Source organism: Trichoplusia ni, chromosome 1, assembly GCF_003590095.1.
Source record: "Trichoplusia ni isolate ovarian cell line Hi5 chromosome 1, tn1, whole genome shotgun sequence".
Taxonomy (NCBI): domain Eukaryota; kingdom Metazoa; phylum Arthropoda; class Insecta; order Lepidoptera; family Noctuidae; genus Trichoplusia; species Trichoplusia ni.
The window spans coordinates 19,895,577-19,922,229 of NC_039478.1; the positions used below are offsets into that span (position 1 = coordinate 19,895,577).

The 26,653-nt window shown below is 37.8% G+C and overlaps 1 protein-coding gene across 1 annotated transcript in view; it reads left to right on the forward strand.

Annotated features, from left to right (window-relative positions):
* Window positions 1-6,113: 6,113 nt before the first annotated feature.
* Window positions 6,114-26,653, forward strand: part of LOC113498525 — a 29,783-nt gene continuing 9,243 nt past the window's right edge. Inside the window, 5 exon segments of the mRNA XM_026878553.1 lie at window positions 6,114-6,383; window positions 13,676-13,974; window positions 21,522-21,724; window positions 24,674-24,801; window positions 25,318-25,568. Of these exon segments, the coding sequence (XP_026734354.1) occupies window positions 13,712-13,974; window positions 21,522-21,724; window positions 24,674-24,801; window positions 25,318-25,568 (845 nt within the window). The 5' untranslated portion in view covers window positions 6,114-6,383; window positions 13,676-13,711.

Consider the following 26,653-nt stretch of genomic DNA (forward strand, 5'->3'; position numbering starts at 1 on the left):
TCTGTGACGACTATTCTTGACAACATAATTGCTGCGGCGTCACTTGTTAATAGAACATTTGTTGACACGAACTTGACATCGATTGCCTTTGTGTGATGGAGACAGGTGGGTTATTATAGATACCAGAGTTTGTAGAGCAAGACTCATGCATCGTTCGAAGCTATGATTTAAAGTGAATGACGTTTTGATGTATACCTATTAAACTTATAATTGAAAGTGATAGTAGATTGTCTGAAAATTTTAAGCTTTAAATTACAATAAGACAGTACCTGATACTTATATTAATCGAAAATTAATATAGGTTACCTGAAACAGTTCCTATTGTTCCTTGACAATAGATTATATACGGACACATTACAATTTATCGTGGGTCTGAAATCTATTTTTTTTCCTGTATGATTCGCAACTGACAAAAAGACCTTGTTATCTATGATAAACGGTTCTCAGAAGGTTTAATTTCTTGCAAAAGAGGTGCTATTAGAATACGATGTGTTTAATTACAACAATTAACAGAGGAGCTATAACATAGTGAGACAGTGACGAATGCATTAGACAACATAATAGTTGCTGCGAATGTAATTGGACAATTAGTTGGCACTTGATCTTGACACCATATCTGTTGATATGGAGAGGCTATTAATGAGGTAAATACTTAGTGAAAAAACAAAGATCAATAAAATTGGCGCTGTCTGTTCGGTACAAAAAGTCCTTAGTAAACAAATCGGTTGCCGGGTAACAAAATTTTTGGATAGCCCCTTTCTTGTTCGTCAACCAATTTACCGTATTAACCTTTGCTTACCTTTGGTCCTTCATTTTCTTTATGAGGTACAGTCTGGTGACGGACTGACGATAGTTAGCGAAGCCTCACTAATAGGGTTCCGTTTTCAATCTTCGGGTGGGGATCAGTAAAGTCAAAGAATGTCTGTAAGATAGAAATCATGCCACTCTACTTCCAATGACTTGTAATTCAATATTTCCACAGATCAATACAGTCGACGAGACAATAGTTAAATCAAATGTAGACCCGAACAGTTCTTAGTGAAAGTCGACACACACACACACACACACCCGGACAATTAATTATAATAAATGTGCAGCTCGCGGTGAAAGGTGATTGATTCGCGATAAACCGCCCGCTGACGGAAACACGGCTTTTTGTGGGAGACGAGAGAACTTTATAAGACGGGACGCTGATGTATGCCTACATAGATGTTTTTCCTTTAAGTATTCGTAGGAATTTAACTCTCTATACTGTCTCTAACATACATACTTGGTATTTTTTCATAAAAATCTCAGGCATCGTAATTAGGGGCCCAAAACCACGGCACATAAGTTGGTTAATGACCGGAATTATATTAACAAGTTTTAGTTTAACTAGTTTTATCTTAAACAGTGTGTTTCAATCAAGATTTTTTATTTTTATATCTACCCCTGCGTCCTACTGTCTTTTGCCACATAAAACCAGGTATTGTATACTTCAAACGCATTTTTACATTAATAGTAGAAGATAATTTAAAAAGGGAGTTTTGGTATCCACTACCAATATGCAAATACATTTAACATTGCACACACCGACCGATTTGGCAAAATGAAACTAAGTAGATAAAAGAAATCAATTTAAAACAAAACAATTTAGTTTTTTCTCCGCATCCGTGAGACAGGCAATAAATCCTTCATGCACTAATGTATAATCAATGATCTCTCACAGTATGACATAACGCATCAGCGGCCAGCCTTCAGATCTGTCGGCGATAGCTGCCGGTCCATTGACGCGCACATTCACTTGACTACGCGGGGAGGGGGGTGGGGGGGTTACGCAAGCAGACGCCCGCGACGCTCCGTGCCTTTGACTTCATTCATTCACCGGCCATCGATAATGTGATATAGGGCTGCGAGCAACCACAAATATTGGAACAAGTTTTTACTCATTGAAATCATACAAATACATTTAGATAATGTGTGGAGTACACTGGCAGAACCAGAAGAGACATATATTGCGGTTATTTTGTATAACTTTAACAATTCTTGCTAAAGAACTTTACTTTACTTACTTTACTGAGAAAGATTACTTAAAAAATCATACTTTTTCATACGTTTATTCATAAGTTTATTTGATACGTTTTCATTTGGTGATGATGAATCGTCAAGTCATTGACGGGAGATAGCGCACTATAAATAGAAAACAGCGTCTCTCACTTCACCAACTGCCTTTTGTAATGTGGCGAGAAGTAGGCAAGTTTTCAAATCATTAATTCCCTTGCATTGAATAAGGTAGAACGGTAAGTCAAACCTGATGAACAGACCAACTTAGATTATTGAATTCTTCCTTTTATTTCTATCCTTTTTCCTATATTTTTAATAGGGCTTTCTACTGCGGTCTGGTCTGCCAACCCTAGCTCGCCGTAGGTGCTAATAGAGGCGATAGCATTGTTTCATAAACGACAGTGTTCTAATGGTACGTTTTATGGAAAGTCGGTGTCGAGAGGTCGCGGTCAGCTTCGTGAGCGAGGAGAACTCTTGGCTGGTACCTATAGCAACGTGACAACTGGAAAGAAAAAAATAACGTTCCATTATAGAATAATTAAAATCAATAAATGATATTCAATGACGCTGAGTTTTAAACTGTCCACCATTAGGGTGTATAGCATGAACTATGAAAGCTAAATAGTTGAAAATATGTACAGAGATGAAGTATTTTTGTTGCTGTTTTAGCAAAAAATAAACATCGAAGTTAATCAAGGTTTGTCAGAGCCATAAATTTGATGGGTCGGGGCATTGGGTCAGGGCCGTATTTTACTAAGGAATTTTCTTTTGCATGGATGGAGCTCAATTAATTTAACTAAAAATACAAAGGCCTAATACCAAGTTACCTTTTAATAGGCTTGGGAATCCTCACGTACGCTACCTCCTCAGAGGAGGGAGCGGGTATTGTGTTCACAAGTCAAATGCAGAAAGACACCCAGACACAGTACAACTATTTGTGGATCGCAAAAAAGTTAGTCTTATGCGGGGATTGAGCTCGCGATACGCCCCGCGCTGTGGGTTTGGCGTGGTGACCCCAACCACTCGGCTACCCATGCAGTCACGTAGCGTTAAAGCCCATCGTAATTTAGTTAAACAGCTGACGTAACGTGTCGACAGGCCGCAGTCAAGTGTAACCCGACTGATGTCTGCCGAACGAAAGTTGTCTGTTAGGTAATGAGTGGCTAACACACATTTATGATATCCTGGTGATTCACCGCAGACGGTGTCAAATTATATTTATGTAAGTAAATTTATCTTAGGACGTTTAGAAATATTTTTTATATTAAATTACAAATTAAAAACTGACCATGCTCACTAACTTGCGGATTGGATTTTTGGGTTTCGTAATCAAACGGTTAAAACGGAAGCGTATTACTGAGGCACTGAAGTCTGTGTGTCTGTCATCAGGCTGCAACCTGTGAACCTTCATAGCTAGACAGTTGACATTTGTAACAACAAGGAGAAAAATGAACGAGGTTACGGAAGGTTTGTTTTGTGATTAAAATGTTGGGTGGCAAATAGTAAGTTCCTCATTTTAACCTATTTGTACAGCAACCGCAGTCTAACACGGTTTTACATTAAAATTTCTGGAATCAAGATTTTCTTACAATGGATTTCTGTAAAAAACATCGTCAATGGTCATTATTTACAAATGACTGAAAATTCTTTAGGTACTAGATAATATTGTCTGCCGATGACAATAGTAGATAACTCCTATAGATATCGCCGGGTGGAGTCGTGATTCCATTGGACCTTCACCGAGTCTTAAACCTCTAGCATTTACCTTGAGATCAATCTGAAATCAAATCAATTTAAAGCATCGATAACAGTATCGATAAGAAATCTCGACGTAATTTCATGTTTAATAACTCCATACTTGGTAAGGAATTACGTATTGAGTCTTGAAATGATCTTGTATAACATTTGTTTATGATATTACGTCGATGTTTGGATATTATAATGAGTTTCGAATGCAGTTTGCGTAATTAACGGTCATAAAATCTGTAGTTTGGGTGTTTCGTGAGGTTTGTAATTCGTGTGGTCAAGTTATGCTGCGGTCGATGATCTGTAATAGATGTCTGGGTTGTTCTGACTGTCTGATTGGTGTTAGGTAACAGAATGTCTTCGAGTCTTTGGAGTTGCGGGTGAACAATCCCGGATAGGAATGGGTCCAACGGAGTTATTCCCGAAACTCGTTTGGTTCCGTCTTATATTCGGTCCAAAAATAGTACTGTAGAGGGCATTTTGCATTTTACTGGACGAATGGTTTTCAGTGTCGGGTTTCACAGTACGAACTCGTTCTAATTATTGAAAAAGAACTCGAATCTGTTTGGAGAAACCTAAAAGGATGATTTTAGACGGCGTGAGTTTTAAAATCCCCACATTGTATATATGGGGGTTTGAAGTTAATAGATTTTTACCTGATAATCTAAAATGTAGGTAATAGAAACCTTATTTACACAAATTTAAGCAAGGAAATCTTAAGGTACGGACGCCATTAGCTGCGGTTGTTAAGTCATATGACCCAGCCGGTGATGATGAGCAGTTCAGCAATAAATCCTTATCTACACGTTACAGTGACGGGCACCGGATAAGGAAGCGAGTACATACCAACCACCTTCAATGTGCACACTAAGGTAACGCGGCCTTCAAGCTAATTATAATTATTATTATATAACTACAATATTTTACGCTTCGTAAAACACAAAATATTGTTGTTGTTACCATTCTTCGAATTGTATGTATAATGATGTTTTTTTCAAAAATTTCGGGTAGGTAGTAATTTTTGATTTTTTGATTTTGGTAGTATTTTATATTTCTTTTGAAACAAAATCTTGCTTAATGCTGAGTTTTTTTAGTCATCACTGCTTCATTGAAAATGCGATGACCTTTCTTTCAATCTTCCAAGCAGCACGGTCTATTGCTTTCTCATGTTAGTTATTATTTCTGAATTCAGCTAATTAAAGAATAACTTAATTGAAATCAATGTCTATAATTTCAATAGCGCTCATAACTTTAGCTTCGAGAACAACAAACACCATATACGGTAGATGTTTTGTTAGATGATGTCAGTCAGCAATGTCTTTGGATTACAAAAGCAGAATAAACAAATGACTAGCAAAGTGGCATTACATCGAGGTATTGGTCACGGCGTCGGGCGAGCGACGCGCGTCGGCCAATCATATCTATAGTCCAAGAGCATGAAGCTAGAGGTACCTTTACATCAACGATGAACGCATGTTTTTAATGGACATGAATTGTGTTATATTTTAAACCAAAAGATGAAGTAAGTGTGGTTTATGTTGATGTTGTTGCTGTCATAAGCCACGGCAGCAGGACTTTATCAACATTGTAGAAACAAAACAAACTTTAGATGCAGTCTGTTTCAGCGGTTCTGCTGTAGAGATCATAATATTACAGGCAACTGTCATTGTTTCGTAATAAATACTCTAATACTATCACAATAAAATTCAAAATTGCATAAACAAATTATACCACTGCGACTTGCATCACAAGTTATTCTAAAAATATAATCGTCGAAATATACGTGTATTCATTCCACGCCTTGCTTATGGGTATGAGATCACCTGAGCGCTATCTCTTCACAGTGTAAGAGCCATGGGAAGCTGAGTGCGGAAGCCGCTGATACCACCTGTCGCCGAGGATGGCATCATGCACTATGTGACTAGGTAATTTGGATATTAATAAAATAGTATTTCGTCCTTGTAGCCTTTTTTGGGCTACGAGTGCTACGACTGAATTGTCGGGCTTAGTAAGTCATGAGTTTTCTAAATCTATGTATAAAATTCTTTTTTTTTGTTTGTATTAATTTCGGGAAATATTTTCGAATTCGTTAAAAAAAATATTGTACCCATTATGTAGCAAAGCAAACGCATTTTTATTGTTTCTCAAAAAAGTACATACATTTTTTTTTCGAAAATTAAACTTGGCGAAATATTATGGACACAAAAATTAAACAAAACACCAAACACTGCGGAGTATGTTTGTGAACATTATAACAGACACAATACTTGTTTTAGCAGATCTTTTGAAATTCAAAACAAATGACAACATATTGTTTGTCTGTCTTCAGATATCCAAAACACGGTGGTTGCGTGTTGCATGACGCGGTCCGGAGCTTTCTCGCGGTGCGCGTGCGCCGCTCGGGGGAAGCTCACTCGTGGCTCGGCTTCTGCGCATTGCGCCCGCGCATCTGTACCGCGTTCGAACGTGATCGATATTCTAATCGACTTCTTTTCATTTTTAATAACTCTTTTATTGTGTTGTGTGGACAGAACTAAAGTGAAGTGATTGGATTCTTTTATAGTTTTTTTTGGATTTGTCTCGATTTTATTTTTGTAAGTATATTATTGTTTTTTTCTCTCTTGATTTGTTTTTATTATTGTTTTCCATTCGTAGGTATTTCATATCTTACTAATTGGGGCATCATATAATACGCATTACTGTTAAAATTAAGGTTACAGGGAAGACACTAACTAGAATTGAAATAATCATAGCAAACATAAAATTTACTGAAATAGTATTTTTGTAGGTATTACTCCGATGCCATAGAGTTTTATCAACTCACTATAAGTTATAACACCGTCCATGAACATTCTCAGCATTTCCTGTTCATGAGAAGGGTTGTCGCTTCACCGAGCATCGTTCGGCATCACTAGAGATCAAGGCTGCGGGTTCGATTCCCGACGAACGTATCTCACATCTGCAATCAATATGAAATTTAATTGCCGCCTTGGTTTTATAGAGCGTTCATTACGTTTTTTCTTTCAATTTATAAGATTAGTTCATTGGACCGCACTACGTGAGGGGTGGTTTAAGTGAGTATAATATAGGTAGGTGTATTATGGATGACCATGGCTTATTGTATGTCGATACGGATTATGTGATAAGAACAGTGAAGCTCAGATCGCTGCGGTCCTATCCCTGGATGTGTTAACTTCTGGGCTTCAAAAAAACATAAATACATTGATTTTTATCAGTCGTCGATTAATATAAAGGAACGTGTAACATTTGTATGATACGTGCATGCTTGTTCTGAGTCTGGGCATAGTAGAGTAATATATTACTAATTACTATACAGTGGCCTTTGGGTGTCTAGGATTAAATTACTTAGTGTAGAGTCTTACGTAGTTACTTACTGATAAGACTGGAAGTCGACTTAATTTGTTTTTGGGAGTAAGGCTCAAAATGTATATATTCAAAGAAGATTCTTAGCTATTACGGCATAAATCTCGTTCCGCAGACCTTAAATTTTATTCAAATACTACATTAGTTATTACTGTCTACTGCTACCGTAACAGTACGGCTCAAATCCTCCAATCCCCATCAAATACCAAGAACTCACTATAGAAAAATAGCTCTTTCATTTTCCAAACTACTTTACCTTCAACTAGACACATTTACGCACAAACACTAGTCACCAGAATAAAGGCGCGACATATCTAGTTATACAAGTGTTAACTAGAAACGATTACGGCGTGGTCAGATCGAAAGCTCGTCAGTCCGGCGCAGGCGCAGGTGATGGCGGTGTTTCTCCAGCCTTGGAGCAGAGAAAGTTGTGAGGGACGGGCTCGGGATGTGTGCTGATCTTATCGAAGGAGTTATGGTTTGGAATGATACACGGTAGACTTCTGATAGGTTGTGCGATCGTATCATGATGTGTGATAATGTATTGCTATGCATTGTAGTGATTGATTAGAGAGTTTTGTTTTCTTCGGATTTTATAAAAGTTTTTATTCATCAGTCAACTGTTTGATAGTCCTAGATAATTAAGGATTATGCATTAGGTAGACTGCTATGCATGCCTAACATAAGGCAGCACATGAGTCCACGCTGGTATTCGAATGCTTACATCACGTCAAGTAAATCAGGCAGAAAAGAACACAGCTGATAAGAGAATTCACTTATCTATTTTCTAATTCCCTAGATTTAAAATTTTAGGATACCGCACCAAATGGTGAAAACGGAATTCTATTATAAATCCTCCACATGTCCGTCATAGTCTGTACCTGGATAAACAGTTTCAGCTACAGAGCTAAATGTAAAAATATGATGTAAAAAAGTCTCAATCCAGGGTTAGCATTTCTTGGTACAGTTATACATTAGATCGACGACCACCTTCTTTTGAAAATCAGTTTCATCATAAGCCTAGATATACTATGATCAGTTAACTGAAACTTTTGAATTATCTGATCTATCAAAGCTCATTTCCATAAATGATTCTCACGATTACCAGACAGTACGGTTAAGTACCGTTCACTGTTGACAGTCTGTTTTGTGACGATATCCATAATGTATGTGTCCCCGCCACGCATCACACACAGATCACTGCATCGTGAACTAATCACCGAACACCTCACAGAAGTAGGATAAATCGATACTTAAGATTCTGTAGCAGGCCTAATCTTATATGCTAAGCTATGTTGGATGGGCTTTAGGTCAATACTATATTTTACACAGACTAGTAAATAACTTATCAAATGTTTTGATACTTGGCTTGGTAAAACACTTTCCAATGGTAAGATAGGTTGGTAGAATCTTTGAAAAGTATCAACTGTTGACGACTGAAGAACATCTTCAACTGAATAAAGAATGTGAAGCAACTTTATAATCATAATGAATACATCTTAAACCTTTAACCTCGTTGTTGGCCGCGAAATAAAAGCGATGTTATTATTGTTTGGCGAGGAAATACATTATCTGTTCAGTGCCATATCAAAAAAAATATCTACTACGATAATTTAAGAACGTCACGGCTACTTATAAAAATAACTAAATGGACAACCCAGTATCAATGTTCTCTTTACGCGGTCCTGCTTCCCGCAAAGGTGGAGATGGTACATAATTGCTATCACATTGCTTAGTAGAACGGCATATCAATTCAGTTCGAACATAAGTTGTCACACTCAGAGCGCTACTGTCATAGAATCTGCACATTATTTTGTGTGCCGAACGCGGAATGTCCAAATGTGGGTCGAAAAATAAATGTTAAAGTATTTGTGTCAAGGTGACAGAAAAGGAGGTTTCATGTTAATGAATAAAAGATTTTGTTGGAATTGGAGATAGTTTTTATTAATGATTGTGGATACAGTTTTTATGTTCATTGACTCTATATTCATAAGGTGCTCTATCAGTTAAGCCTGAAATAATCTAAATAACCCAACTCAACTAATAAGTATATTATTGGAGTTTTGATAAAAAGTTTTCAATTAATATACCTGCATACATGCAGACAGGTAACTAGATTTAGTTCATAGTAAGGACTCCGATTTCCGATATCACAAATATTCAAGACACATGCACAAAGGCAGCCAGACTCGAAAAACCATTTATAGATCACAAAAATATTTGTCTTGTGCGGGTATCGAACCTGCGTCACGTTGCGTTCAGTATGTTTTTCACGATGACTTCAACCACTCGACTATCCATGCAGTAATGTTTATAGATGGTAATTTGAAATGGGCACATAGCAATTAAACATAAGTATAAACATGTGTATGTTTTTCATCTTCACACGTCATCTCTAAAACAGAAGAAAGTATTATCTAATGTTTTGCATCAACAGTCACAATACTGTCGCTGACGTCACTGTTTACAAAACAAATGGAACCAGAACAATGTTTACCAGTACGTTAACAATGGTATTACATAATGAATACGGTATAAATAAATTGAATATGGTTAAGACAGGGATCATAATAGAAAAATATAATAAGTATGTATACGCTTTAATTTGTATCTGCTAGTAGCATAACCGCTATTAATAAAGAATATTTAAAAATTGAGAAAGTTATAAAAGAAAGTACTTAAATATAATATTTAATTCATTCCAGTTGATTGACAATTTCAGTCTAGAGGTATGATATTTGAGGAAAATTGTTGCTTTATTTAGTTACTTGGTACTTACAATATTATGCATAGAAATAATAACATATTCTGCCTGCAGTGTAGAATAAATATGTCACTTACAGGTGTACACACCTTTCACACAGCGGTATTCAAAGATTAAAAGGAAACTTTGAGAACAGCAAGTAGAGTTCTAGAATATAAAACAAATGTTCATAATAGCTCTATTTGAATGAATCACTCCGAATTCATAATGATTTGCAGCAGCGATGATCGACAAACACACTTCTCCACATATTCTGCCCAAATCGTCAGGTAATGCCGTTACTGGTTGCCATGGTAACGGGACAACACAAACATAGTCTTGACTTGAACTTGGGAAATATCACGGTGTTGTGTTTGAGTGAGTGCTGTACTCATTAGTAAGGCGTGTCTGCAGGGCTGGACGAAAACCATTGGGTTACCGTTAATCATCTGCGTTTTTGGTTGCTACCCATTTATCTGAAGAGATATTTAAGAAGAGATTAGTTAAGTCCTGTTAACTTGTAAGCCTTTTGAGCGTGTAAATTATTGGACGATCAAAATTTATTTAAAATACACAACTTAATATCGAAGAGTGATGAAATAAACAAAACGATGTCTCGCTTTTCGCCGCTTCCTTAATTACCTTTCTGTGCAGAAGAAATGGCGGGTCTTACTCCACACCTGTATCACTTATTTCAAGACATAAGTAGGTAATAACAACATTTATGTATAGTGAGGAACTAGTGAAATACTACGATTTATTTTCACTCAAACCGCCTTGTTAACTGTCACAACTCCTTTCTACAAAAAGGTTCTATCTAAAAAACGATTGATTAGGGCGCATGCCTAATTGCTTGCTTCCGAGGCTCGTGACAAAAATAAAACAATGTGAGTGTCGATGTCGAGGTGCCGGCAACCCGCCATTACGGTCACCCGCGCCATCGGTAGGTGTCATAATGATACAGTTATGCTATCTCAGAGAGCTGCAAGTAGGAAGAGTAAGCGATAAGTAATATACTACTTAATGATTTGCTGATATAGGTCTTCTTGTAAGGGAATGGTGTGAAGTGTAGTGTGGCAAGATGTAGGACAATTAATAGGTTAATTAAAAAAGAGTTTTTGTTAGAGGAAATACAGTTTATTTTACAGTTTAATACATAGTTATAGAATCAGTGTAGACAGAAAGTAATTGTCTAAATAATAATTATTAAAAAATCCTGCCTCTATTTTCCTCATACGTAACTGGAATTTGAATATTGTTCTTTAAAGTGTATTTTAATTAAGCTCTAATCTGATTAGTTTACTATTTAAATGTAAATTACTTTTTCAATCCTAACTGTCTCATAACATTAGTTTTAGAATATCTGATGGAGTGTAGCTTAATTAATTGAAGGTGTTTTAATATTACAATAAGTAACGAGGTACTTTCTATAAGGAAAAATGTTGTGCATTTGCAATTCACTCAGAAGCAGGTGATAAGGAAAAAGTCACAAATTCACATGCACAAAAACGCCCAGACTCAGAACAAGCATTCGTGATCACACAAATACTCGTCCTACGCGGGTGCCGGGTATGGATTTCGCGTTACGTCGTACACAGTGGGTTTGTCGTGATGTCCTCAACCACTTGGCTCTCCGTGCAGTCTTTTATCAATCAAACAATGAATCAATTCTGCCTATCGAGGTCCAGTCCTGGACATCTGCCTCCCCCAAAATGCGCCACAAAACCCGGGCCTCCGCTTTCCGTTACCAGCTAAAAGCATCTTACTCCCGTGAAAATTACAAAATGTCTTCATGCACCAGTCACATTCTTTTTCGCAGTGGTGTATTCCGAAGTGATAGTGGTTAAAGATTCATGTTTGGATTTGTTTGTCACCCAATAATATATGAACCTTACACTTTGTGTCTTAACCGTTGCTTAAGCTCGATTTTTCTTTTTATATTGTTGACATACAGGTAACAAAAATACACATCTGCCATAATTTCAAATTTCTAACACACGGACAGACGTACATTAACCTGCCTACACTACTCATCTTGTTGGCAGTCGTGAAATTAAACTAGGATACCCGCTATGGCCATCAGAGTTACACAATCTCACATTCACACCAAATTATTTAGTTGATTGAATCTTCCATAGTAAATCATTTAAGTGTCGAGTCAACTTATTCAAACGTAGTTTTATTATGACTATCGTGTTTCTTCAAGATATTATGTAAGTATGTTTTTAATTTTACTTAGATTGGTTATACTTAGGTTTCATGTAACTGTCTGAATTGTGAGTTTAGATTTTGTCAAGAGGTACTTTTTCATATAAAATGATTACTGTTTACTAAAAATGATAAAACAACAGTATGCTTTTTTGTATGTGGGCCGGTTCTAAGGAGCCTAGAACAGAGAGTCGGTGAAGAATCCTTTGCCCAGCAGTGGGGCATAGTGGGCTAAATAAAAAAATGCTTTTCACGTTACCTACTGATTCAATGTGAGAAAAAACTTATTGTATAGAAGCTTGAATTCTCAGCAAAAACTATGTGACCCAATAGCCAGTATGTCCATACTCGCTACCTCTCATGGCAGACACCTCCCTGTTCATCACATTTAGTGAAGTCGTCGTTACGTTACGATTTCGGCGTAATATCGGAAACCGATCAGTTTCTTTTTATGAGCTCATTTACTGAACAACGGTATCACAGAGTTTACGACTATTTGCGCGTCAAGCAAAAACTGGTCTTATGCTCTCTGGGTCATTATTAGCTGTAGTTTTTATTCTTGTTGGTTTTTATGTTTTTTAATGTTAGACTAAGAAATACCTCTAAGATTTTCCAGTAAGGTAATCGTCACTAAGTTTAGTTTTTCCTAGCCAACATAGCAGCTTTGGTTAGGGAAGGAGACAATTAAAAAAAGACGCCTACACAAAGGAATTGTGCATATAGTCGCGCATGTACGAAAACACCCAGACTCAGGACCTGCATGCGTGAATCACGCAAATGCTGTTCCCATGTGAGGATCTAACTCTTGCCTTTGGACTGCTGATCTTAACCCCTCGGCTATCCGTGTCAAGTATAGTTTCAATAAAGATTCCTTAGCTCAAATATTGTATTCATTAGAGTGTAGACCAGTTTCTACACTGTTAAGGGCGTAGTAATGTCTTGTAACTGAAGCTAAAACATTGATCAAGGTTTTCAAAAGTTTTCCTGGAAGCTTCCAAAAGGTTGTAGTTTTGTAATATCAACAGACAAGACGTTCAAGGTCATCAAATTTATCTTCATTTAGCAATTACAACAGATATTGCCATTCATACTTTTCTATAATTGTGAGTGGGCGTGCTATGAATTGATCGCGTCTCCTTAAACGTAAGGTGCTAAATAATATTGAGAAAGTATTTCAAGGTAATTTTATTATTTATTTAGACAAGAAAGAAATACAAGATGGGATAGGCAGTTAGGAGCTTCATGTGAAGCGGAGACTTGTGAGAAGGTGGTAGAGTCTTGGTTTGCACATACATATAAACAAAAATGCTGTCTTCACCCCGGTTGTTTCCATGTAATATACTTATAGCCGTCTTCATTTCCTGCCAGAAAACTTACTTAATACATTTTACGCCAGTAAATGAAACGATTGAACATCAATATATTTGCATTTGGAGGTTTCTTCAATAAATAAATGAAAAAACGTTATTGATGACACACATTTCAAACATAAGTTTTTATTACACTTGTCTGTTATCAGCTTCTTTTTTCATTAATATTTTTCTTTCACAGATGGAGACACCACGAAAAACCATGGGCTAACGTCTCATGAATACAACCGAAGTCATGAACGAAAGCCGAGAGCGAATCCGTCGGGAGCGCGAGAGGGAGAAGAACACTTACACGTCTCCCCGTCTCGCTCTGCGCCGGGTGCTGCTGCTGTCCGAGGGCCGGCAGTTCCGGGAGGCGGCCGCCATCTTGTCCCGGCTCGGGCCGGGGGTCCTGCAGTCTGTGGCCACTGAACTGCCCATAGACCTCCTGGTTGAAGCTCTGCCACACTCCGCACACTTGATCGAGACTCTTTTGAACAGGTTAGTGTATATCCTTCTTTCTGATTCTTGTTTTCGTTTTCATGGGTTGTCATAGTAGAGTTAGAGTAACAAAAAGCTAAGCAAGTTTTGATACCTTAAAATTTGATAATGATGTTTGCCTTCTTATACGTTCTTGCAAAGAGCAAAAGCAGTCGTCATTAGTTTTTGTGCGCATTGTTTCGCTATAAAAAAGAAAATTTGAACTTTGTATCTATAAAAAATACGTCATATACGTCACTTCAGTAATTATTTCGCTAATTTAAGACAATGGGGAAGAACCATAAGTTCTATCTTCTTAAATCCTGTCTGTATGCCTGTACCGCTGTGATTCATTTGTGTTACGATAGTTACGTTTCCGATGTGCCCGTTATGTCTCACAATCGGCGCCCGCGCAGATGATCCGCTCGGCGGCGCGTCCAGCCAGCCGAGCAGACATTATTTATTTATTTATTTATTATTTCCTTTAAATGTTTTTATGCTGGTTTATGAGACAGGCTAACTGATTCATAGGCATCATTAAAAGAAACCTGTTAAACAATAAAAATAATCTATTGAATTTTATGAATCTGTAAGTTACTTTAAAACTTATGAATATACAATGTATTCTAAAGTATTATACGATCAAATCTAAAAAATTCGCTAAATTGGAACACAAAATAGTATCTCCATCAATATTCTCAAATGGATGTAAATTCAATATCTCGTAAAAAACCTAATGACTTTAATCTGGATTAAAAATCAAGTGCTCATGTAGTGATGCTAAAACGACACAATTTCTAAATTCCTCATGTTAGTGAGATTATACTCAACAGCTCACCTACGTTATCTACAATCTAAGATTACCATTTACATGTATGCACTTACTGTTACACGCAAAAAGTAACTTTAATAATAACTCAGTAAAATGCAAAATAAAATACAGATTTTTCCTTGATCTTGCCACAGAGATATAGTCTTTAACTACAGGTGCTAAGGATGCCATAATTTACGGGATTCTCAACGAAAGTGCCAGACAACCGGTCTCCTTGGTATTTTATGTTCAGACTACTTTCACATGATTTATAACGACAATGACCTTCAAAATGCTGGTCTTAAGGAACCTGTGGCTGAGAAAGTCCTAAAGCCGGTCGCCCGGAGCTCGTTTCTTCACTTGGCCATTTTGGAACAGGGAAATGTTTAAGAAATTGACACACTTTTGATGTTTTCACTCTTATGAATGAACTCAACATTCATATTCTTCTCCAAGGCAACAGAGACCACCGTATACTTGACCTTAGGAACTATTAATGAACCAGACATCTAAGCAAAATTAAGTATTATGGTGTCTCGTGTGTGTCCCTAACGCGCACTGCACTACTAGTGCTTTCTCAAAAGTATTATTAGACTTGACTCTCTCGATATCATCCGAGATGACCGACTAGTTTTCAACAAGTAGATAATCAGCTTGGGAAGTATCACTAGAGTCTTTAGTTCGGAGTTTTTAGTTACAGTGGACATGAGGCAAATAGTGATAAAACCAATGAAGACAGAAGAATCTAAATGTAGATGAATGAGAGAGAGAATCGAAGTACAAGGGAAACCAATTGTGTGCAGGCTAATGTGAACGGGAAATTAGTTAATTATAGAGGAGAGTAGATAAGGTAGAATGGAAGAACTGTTTTGTGATTACCTTAAATAGATTAGGTTAAGGGCAGGAAGCAGAATAGCTATAATTTCATCTTCTTGATAATTTGATAGTCTGTAGATAGTCAATCATACTGTTATTATGATGTTTCTGACTGCTTTTTCTTTTGTGGCTTTCATACTTATTACATCTATAATTATTGACAGCGTACACATGTAAGCTACAAGCATGACACGCGATGTCAAGTATCTCAAAAACTTCGTAATGTTATAAAATGTAATGTAACATCTGAGCAAGAATAATGATTGTTACACATATTGAATAACAGCGAGTAACATGTTACGTGGAGTGACTCAGCCGGTTCAGAGTTGAACTGATGACTGCACAAAGTGGATGAGAAGAAATTTCAAAGCTCGTTGATTGACGCGATGACTCAGCTTTCGCTATTCTATGGAGTTGTATGGAAGATTAGATGTTACGGACCGTTGCATACGGTTTAAGGCTAATGGTCATGATAATTTTCATGTATATTAGGTTAAGTGTTTTGGAATCCATTATTTGGATTTAGGTTGCTATAGCGGTCTGGTTTATTTTATTTTTAGCCTTTATTTGGTTAATGACATCGCCCCCCTTAATTAATTCTTTTTTAAATATCTAATTGTTTGTTTTTTTGACGTGGAACGTGGAACTGAACAATAAACCGCCATAGAATATGTATGAAAATAGTTTAATTAAAATGTATTTGAAATAAAATTTAAAAATAGTGATTTAGTGCTCATCTGGTGAATGTTAATTGTTTATTGAAATCAGCCTCATAAAACGAGTAACACTAACGAATAGAAAGGATAATTTAAATGGAACCGGAGTCACAAAATACAACACACATTAGGCAGACATAAAATTGGAAAGCTTCAATATAATCGAGACAAGGATTAATTAAACGTTTACGCTTCGATGATGTTGGATTATCAATAACAATTTATTACAGCGGCCGCCATTACCGACCATTTTAAATTTCGTATCAGTGACCAAGGCATTCACTTTTACTGCCTAGAATTTGACAGTTCATGACGTTTCACTTTCGAGAGTGATCCCTACGCTATGCGGAGTATTGTCAGTCATGCTTGATTGCATGCACGAATGACATGTTTAATGAATATGAAGTATTGAATTGGCGTTTAGAATTGTGATGGCAGTTGTTGTTTTATGAACGTCGGTTGCGTAAGGCAATCCGCTTTTTATTAGCTGTTGAGAACATAATGACTTACAGTGTAAAGATTTTATGGAATATTATATTTTTTCCTTACAATGGACATTTTATTTCTTTTTCGAGTTTTATGAGCACAGCCGCGATTTTTTATGCAACCATTTCCGTATTTCAAAACAAATTTACGTAGATATTTTTAACGGCCACTCTAGAATATGCACAAGTACATAGCAAATAAAATATAAAAGAAAATTCTTCTAGATACTCCGTTTCTAAAACCTCTATATTTCCTCCATTGTGTACCACTTTAAAGTCTTAATACTACATGACTACATCAACAAAGCCATTAGTCCCAAAACACGGTCCAGCGACCTCAAACATAATAATATCAGCTATTATCAGCACACGCCGACGCCTTCGTGTCTGAGAGGTTGTTTATACCGAACACGTAATGTACCAACTCTTGTAGATGCGGAAACGAGACAGCACACAGCACGGCGTATCTTGCCATCCCTGTTCCACACCTATAATTGTCTTTTTTAATATTTCTTGGTAGGTCCACAGTTTTGGGTGAAAGTGCCCTGGTCAGACCTGTTCCCAGACCCTACAAGTTTTGGTGCTCAGTGAAATTTATGTGCGTGTATCGATTCCGTAAGACCGCTTTGTTTTTACCGATGTCGACTTAATGGTCGGTTTAATGCAGGACCATTCATCACTACTTCGTTTTTTAATGTATGAGATGGAAAGGGGTGGGCGAGTAAAAGTCACCTGGTATATGAAGGATTCTGTATCATTGTACAAGATTAATTGGTAGCCACGTTCGGATTGTATACTTTGGATTATATTGAAATCCGTTCTTTTTAATTATAAAGAAAAAATATTTCATGACAACATAAGGTATTATAACTTTCGTGAAGTGTATTCATATTTCTTACTTAAAATCAGGTCACTTCATTAACCAAAACAGTCCCACTAGTTATTAGATACAATCATTAAAATTATACATTTTTCCTACTAAAACAAATTTTGTTTTGATCCTCAAGAAAACATGAGCAGAAATGACATCTTAATTTCGAAATTATCGTGATTACTAAATTCCGCATCAATTCAAACAACTTTAAAACAGTCTATTACTCCGAACACATAACATAAGTAAGACTTTAGACATAACGTCTAAGTGCTCACATCTGTACGTAACAGCACGCAACACGACTCGCGCGTTTTACTCGTCACTATTTAATATTATCTGTAGCGTGAAGAGATTACTCGTAATTTGGTAATCATTGCTCTGTTGTGATTTCGTTTTCATACTACTATTTTTTTGTACGAAGTAACAAGGCAGTGATAGAATGGTTGCAGGATAATGACCGCTGTTCACGACGTGTCACGATTTCGATTTCCGCGGACCAACAATTTTTGCAGGACATAAATCCATTCATAGGCTGAACATTTTTCTTGACTTTTGATTGTCTCATTCGGCTTTTGATTGTCTAGAGTTTCTCAGTTGACAAAACAAACGGAATATTTTGATTATGTGTATTAAAAGCGTAAACGCTGAGTCCTAGACCAAGATTTCCTGGATAACAGCTGGTAAGGTACAGAAACTCCGTCTTACTAGCATACATACAAACTAGTATACCTACCTGCAAATCTGATAGTATTCATAGATATTAGTTATACCGGTGCTTGCATTTGTATAAACACACATGTTCTCCTCAACTATCCTTCGTAGTTATTTCAATAGACTCAGATATGATCGTAGGTGCCGTGAATACAAGCGCGTGCACAATTTCACTGACAGTCAAACTAACAAGCGATAGCGTGACTGCTTTTGTTGTTGACCAATTAGAAAATATGAAGTAATTACAATGAAACAACAGCTGTTTGTTAATGTTGTCCACTGTCATTTGTTAATAATGTGCGACCATTTGTTAATTGGGAATGTTTGTTTTTTCGGTGCCTTGATTATTAATTAGATTTTTATTGAGATACTATAATATACTATTGGTTTGTATACCTATATGCTGAACAAGTAAAACAACAAAACATTTTGTTATATCTAATGGTTTGGCCCAGTTCTTAAGAATACTTTTTAGCCACATCTTATCTATAACCTAGCTGAAACTATCACATTAAAGCCGAGCTAATGAAAACTGAAAAACTTGCGTAAATTATACTACAATAATTTTTAAAATGAATACTGATACTATGTATGAAAACAATCTTCTAGTTTTCTTAAAACGCGAATGGGTGCGATAATGTATCCGAAAAAACAGAAGAACAAAATGGGCACAGCAATTTAATATAATTGTCAATATACTCACCTAGTTATTAATAATTTTCTCACAACTCTATATAAATACTCTAACGATAACGATGTCAAAGCTATACTTCACACAACTTAAAACGGTAACCGTATCAGAAGCGAAGGGGTTTCCGAAGTCGCGAACATTTCACGGAAATATACAATGGAGGCTTGCGAGGAGACAAAAACTGTGACGCGTTATCGTTACAGTTCGTGATAACTCATTGTCTGCAGCTATATGTAATGTGAGAACAGGGGCGGGAGTAATGGCCCCAGCACGATATACCGACAGATCGGAGTTTGTGGGACTTCTGAAGCACTGGAACTAATCGCTATCGAATTTAATGCGGAATGCAAATACAGTGAAATGGGCCGAGAGGTTTAATGTAGCTAGTAAAAATAGTTATACCACCAACGTCGAAATTTTGTTTTTTGAACTGTGTAAGCAAAACCGTCAATGAAGACATTTCTAACGAAACTGTTATGTAGTTCAGTAAAAACGTTATAATCTGATCCCCTGTTAGAGGTAAACGAGAGACTGTGGCGCGAGTTTCAGCTGTAAGAAGTCCAGTAAGCGATTCGGATATTACTCTAAAACAAAGTATAAATAAAACCGCAAACTGTCACATTTCCTTAAGCTTATGTAAAGTCCGTCTTTTTTGCCACCCGTACGCTTCGGCCGGCAGCGTAACCGTTGTCCGTACCACTGTTTCATGTACAGGAGCTTTAACGTCGGACTGTCAGGCCCGTTGGCAACAGTTATGCGGCGGTGTGGTCAATGTGCTTGCTTCAAGTGGCGGTGATTTGTGAGAAGACATCATGATGCACTAACGGTTGACGGTGGGGAAGGTTGTTGAAGACTTTATGTAATATTTACCATTATCATGAAGTAAAGTACCAGCCATACATAAATATGGCTACGGTACGCCACAGAGAACTGTTTTTTAAATGTGATTGATTTGATTTGGCGATCTAAGACCGCCATTGCAGTTGTCGGTACACGTAAAAGCGTAGAGTCTCCTGTTTCCACTGTTATAAAATCTCAGTTGAGAAATAATATTTGTGATGGCTCACTTAGCCACTTTTGTAACCAAGTAATACCTGACGGAAAATTTTTAAAACATAATATTTGAATTTCAGTTAAGAATTAAATCAGTTAACAAATGAATAGGCGCACACACACTTAGTTACAAAAGACACCATAAAACCGTTGAATCTTGATGAGTTTTCTTTAAAAACATGGTAAGATGATATGTAGTAGAATATAATGTACAAGATATGAATCTTAAACCTGAGAGCTTGTTCTAAAACATAGTGTGGGACGATGTTCGCAATATATAATATCTTGTTAGTTGTGAGCACGAGATAGCGAATACCCATTGTTGTTTTTACGAGGTTTTCATTGTTCATGTGAATGATAGGTGTACGTTAAATGAACTTTTATGTAAGGGTCAGTGTAGACAGAGAGAAATGATATTTGCGCGGTCTTCGGCATTTTCTTTATGTATCGCGAATTTTGTGTATTTGAGTTTGCGCGAACATTTCTTGTCAGTATCGCCCATGTTTGCACTTTATTTTAATAATTTTGAAGTTGATTTCCGAAACTTTATTAAAATCCTTAGGCTGCCTGCATCATTGTGGTCACTTCGGGTCATCATAACAACTGCAAGAATTTAGTGCTCGTTTAGTAGTTCCAAATCCTTAGTTATCTTAACAACCAGTAAGTTAATAACAACTCGATGAAGTAAAGCATATTTTGTACCAACGATCAAAATTAACAAGTCTTAATGCCGACACTTTACTCAAGGACAGGTCAAGGCTTACTGCAGCACTATTTCAAGTCTACATAATTTCGTGAAAAATAATGAAATTATTGCTTCAACAAATACCACACGAAAGGCATCTTTTAATTAAAGATATCGATGTAAACGCCATTGCATCTCTCATTAACATTGCTGGCATAGCTGTGGATGTATCCATTGTTTAATTGCTTCATATTTGTTATAATATTTCGTTGCGAGCGAGGTCGGCCAACACAAAGTGCTCCAAATTGTAATAAACTCTGAAACTTATGTCAGTAAACAGTTTAATTGCTTCCGCGCGAATTATCTACAAGAAATCTTTTGTTTGTTTTATTATTTAAATATTGCTAAATATTAGCGTTTAGGTGGTCTTTAACAAGATTCAGAAATGTTTTATTTATTTTCGCTAATCTCAAACTCTGCTCATGTTGAAGTCCGGACAGTCTTATTTAGTTGGATAATAATATTAAGAAGTGGCGCTGCTTACATAGTCACAAAACAGGAAATACTGTTTGCCTGAAATTTCCCTAAGAATCGAATAAATTACACAAATGACCTAATATCTTGTCCTCAAGTTGTAAACTGATCTTTCCTCCATTTGTCCACCAGACTGATCTCACTGGAAGTGAACCCTCGGCCGGAGGTACAATGCGAGGCGGTGGCGTGGCGGCTGGTGGGGCTGCTGGGCGCGGACCAGGGCTCCGGGCTGCGCGCGCGCACCGCCCGCCTCGCCGCCGCGCTCGTGCAATACACGCCCGACACCAGGGACGCTATAGACGCCAGGAGGCGGCAGCTGGATGCTGCTGTACAAGGTAAAATTGATAAACATAAGTGAATCGATCACAGGTTAAGCTACGTTTGACGCGGTTGATCCGTAGATGGGTGACCATTTTTGTCATAACGAGTTCCTCCGTGTTTCGGAAGGCAAGTTAAATAGTGGGTCCCGGCTGTTATTCCTACATCTTTGACAATCGTATACATATACATATATCCTGACCGATTTCGGCCACAGCGACTTGGATCTGCGACTAATTTTGAGAGCTTCGCTGGTGTGCTCTCCAGTGGCTGACAAAGCCAATTTTTGCAGTAAATGTCCGTCCACATTCGCTGCAAGTCAGCACTCCTCCGATGTTGGTATATTGGATGGCCGCGGGTGGTCGGGCCTTCAGCTCTTCTCGCCTCGCGTCGAGCTCTTCTCTTCGCCGGTTTTCAAAATCCCATACCTTGTCCCTAATAGTCCGCCTCCATTTTGTTCTATCTGCGGCCATAGCCTCCCACTGTGACGGATGTAAGTCACATCTCTTCATGTGGCGTTTAAGCACATCTTTGTACCGCAGGCGTTGACCACCCTGCTTGCGCTTGCCATTTAGCAGTTCTGAGTAGAAGACACGCTTTGCTACTCTAGCATCTGACATCCGGGAGACATGACCCGCCCAGCGCAGCTGCCGGCGCATTAGATAAGCCTCAATGCCACTAACATTAGCTCGTCTTAGTACTTCCGTGTTTCGAACACGGTCCGACCACTGGATGCACATAATGTCCCGTAGGCATTTTAGATGGAATTTATCTAAAGTCCGAATATGCTCGCGGTAAAGACACCAAGTCTCAGAGGCATACAACAGATTTGGCAGAACTATTGCCATGTACACAGCAACCTTTGTAGAGAGCTTTATGTCATGCGAGCGGAAAACCTTGGCACGAAGTCTACCAAAAGCTGCAGCAGCTGTTCCTATTCGGCTGTTAACTTCGTTATCAAGGAGACACCTGGATGTTATGGTGCTGCCAAGATATTTGAATTGATTTACTTGCTTAAGTGAGACTTCTCCGAGTCTAATGTCAACTGGGGCACTGTTCACAGTATCAAGTGCCATGACTTCGGTCTTTTTAACATAATTTTCAGGCCAAATCTGTTACATACCTGAAGTAGTCTCGACATAAGCCGCTGCAGCCCATCTAGGGATTCTGCTACAAAACATAAGTCATCTGCATACATCATCTCGGTGATAGTCGTGTGAGACACTCTTGTGCGAGCCTTCAGTCTATTCAAGTTGAAGACACCACCGCCATCGGTACGAAATCGACGGATACCTTCGGACAGATTCTGACAGGCTTCCCGGACTACAACTGCAAAGTACAGGGCAAAGAGAGTTGGGGCGAGCACACAGCCTTGTTTCACACCGCAGCTCACCTTAAAGAAATCGGAGTCTTCGCCCTGCACACTGACACAGCAACGCATGTCATCATGCAGGAGTCGTATTAATCTTATGAACTTGTCCGTGCATCCAAGTTTCGCCAGTACCACCCATAAGGCTTTGCGCGGTACCGAGTCGAAAGCTTTCTCTAAGTCAACAAAGCACAGAAACAGTGGTTGACTCTGTTCTCGACTCTTCTCTAGAAGTTGACGAATAGAGAAGATGGCTTCACACGTGCCTCGATTCGGCCGGAAGCCAAATTGGGTTTCAGGCAGTATGTCTTCAGACAAGGACATCAAGCGGTTTAGTAAAATTCGTGCAAAGGTTTTGCCTGGAGAGGTCAGGAGAGAGATACCTCTATAGGAGTTGCAATCAGACTTGTTGCCTTTGTTCTTGTACAAAGAGCACACCCGAGAGACTCGAAACTCATCAGGGACTCGCTCCTCGTCCCACATCTTTACGAAGAGTTTCCAAATGGTCTCGTGCAACTCCGCACCCCCATATTTCAACAGCTCCCCAGGAACATTATCAATGCCGACCGCTTTTTTGTTCTGTTGTTGTTGAACGGCGACGATGACCTCACGCAGAGTCAGTGGATCGTCTAGCTGTTTAATTGTGGGCAGTGATGCAATCGTTGACAATCGTAACAGTAGTCAGACAGCTTGAAAGTAGCTAGAGAGTTGAAAAAAAGCACGTCTGCACGTAAAGCAGAGATCACCGTGCAAGATGGGCAAGGGGTTTCCTCGCATGGGACAAATATTTTTTTGATTCTATTAAGGTGTTCTACCTAAACTGAAACCTAAACTATCCTGAAGGATTTGGCCACAAACTACGAGAGCCTTTGACTATTTTTATTCGTAGGTATCCCTTATCGTGGTTTGTTGTGCTCTCTGTTTATCATAGTTAGGGTATGGCATTGGGATAGCATGTGATTCAATTAAACACTTTGAGGAACAAAACAAATAAATTCTAAGTGAACAGTAACATCACACTGTTGTTGTAATTAAATCGTTCCACGTCGTTAGGTATCACTAACGTTATTTCAAGCAATATGTTTCACATAAGGAAATAACTAACATTTCATTTGAGAATCAGATTCGTATCTAATTGAATAGTCTAACAGCCTTATTGCAAAAACCTATTTAAAATCATCCAAATGATTCACCAGACCGACTGATATGGTTTAATAACACCTAATATTTATTAAATCTTCCATAGTCCCAAGGACTTTCAAAGGCTATTTAAGTAAACATGGATTAATAAACAAGATGGCTGGATAAGACGTCATATCCTCTACAGGCGGATGCCATAATTTTTCAAACGAGGAAATATTACAGCAATTATATATGCTTCCTTTGCCGTTTCTAGATAGATCTTATTAATACGTTTTGATCCGGAACTTTGATGTTTTACGAGTAGTGCTAATCTAAGTTTTATGTTTACTATATTTACCATATCTGATTTACTTATTTCAAATATTATTTATAGAAGACTAAAGTTCAAATTCGTAATTCATTAGTTTTCTCTAGAATTGCTACCAAGTTTTCAATCCTCCTCCCTTGCTCCCAGGTCTGGGCACGCACGGGCTAACAGCTGACGCGACCGGTGCCCTCATCTCCCTGCACGTCGCCATGAAGAACGAGCTGCAGCGACACGTCGAGGTCTACAAGCAGGCGATACATAAGCTGGAAGAACTGGTACGGTGGAATAACCATTTGGTTATCTTTTTTAAACTCGAGTATGGAAGATTCCTTACCGAGTGGGCTAGTTCTAAGCCCTGGACAGAGAATGGTGGAAGGATGGGTTCAATAAAGAGAGATAAAAAATGATTCCCATTTATTTGGATTGAGAGGATAGGAAAAACAGATTGTAATAACTCTATAGGCAAATGCTATCTCATGAACTTGAATGTGATGGATGCATCACTCTAATGATCTTATGAGAATCCTATGTTTTTTAATCTTTCCTGATGTGTACCTACCAATGGAGACCTATCTATGGACTTCCTTTATGTAGATTTATGTTTTAGTCATATAAATAATGAATACTTAAATAAAACAATATAAAAGTAGAAGCATTTAGATTCACAAACAAAATAATGGAAGTGGCTGAAAAATTGAAACCAGCCCACGAAAACTGATCTACATTGAAGAGAATTACAAATTCGTTCCTACTCATACCTCACAATACCTAACCAGTCCTTCTTTCCACAGTCACCGGTCACCATAACCCAGGACCCAGCTTCATCATCCCACCAGCGACTGCTAGCCCTCTGCCATGCTGACGTGGAGCGGCGGCTGATAGACAACAAGTCTCTCCTCACGATAGTGGACAAGCCCGCGCTGCGCCAGCTCCCGACGCTGGTGGCGTCGCTCGCGGCGCGCGTGGAGAGCGACAAGGCGGTGCTCGCCTGCATCGGCCAGATCAAGCGAAGTGATCCCAGCCTGGATTTGAGCGATACGAGGTGAGAGTTTTGAGGTTGAGTGTCATTTGTTTTGTGCAGTTGTTGGGGGAAGGGTGCTTAGCGTCATTGTACCTATCGATAGGAATTTCTTGGATAGTCATTTGTCTTTTTAGTTTTTGGTATGGATACTTAGTTTGGTGTATATTTTAGTATTAATTTATTAATTATTTTTCATTTTTCGACTTGATCTACATTATTGTCTATGATTGAAAAAAAGTGTAGCTCTAATTTAGAAAAGCAATCGGTTTTTGGATAGATCTGAATTATATCAACGTTATAAGTAATTTGAACTATATTTAAAGTAACAGACCGACATACACACATCCTGTATAATGACCATACGAGTAATTACCATTATACAAGGTGCGTTGGAATGTGTAGTTACTGTACACCGGCTGCATCATTCATCAACATGTCGATTTGTATGAAATTCTTCTATAACAGCTGGACTAAATCCGGGAATCGTTTAAACAAGATCGCTATGTGATTGTAACGGGGATATGTTCTTAATAACATTCTACTAAATACATTAGACTGCTTTATTACGAGCGGAATGTGAGAATTTATTTTTTGTGTCTGTGTTACTGGGTGTACGTAAAGTTATGAATATTAAACGTCTTAATACGAACAAGTTTTTTTGCAAATTACGCTAAATAATCACATCGTTGTGTGTTGATTTGCAACAACAATATTTGATCACATAAGTAAAAAAGTAGATACATTGTATTTCTAGAAAATAAAATTAGTGTGTAAACTGTTTTTAAAAATATGCGCGAGAAAGAAAAACTAAATTAATAAGAGATAAAAAATATCAGAAAAGTAAGCAATGCAACCGACGTCTACGGAATCGATACAATTTTTATAAAGTTCTCAAGAAACCAAATCATTAAAAGGTATTAAAAAATGTAATCCCTTCGAGTTCAGTCCGATAAAAACACTAAGCCTCACAAGTGAAAAAATAATCAAGCCCCTTTGGGTACGTATAAAATGAATCATGACTGCTAGGAGGCTAGCACAGTCGGCTAAAAATCATACACAATCATAAAAATCGCGATAAAACTACAAAAGTAGATTTTAATCTAAAT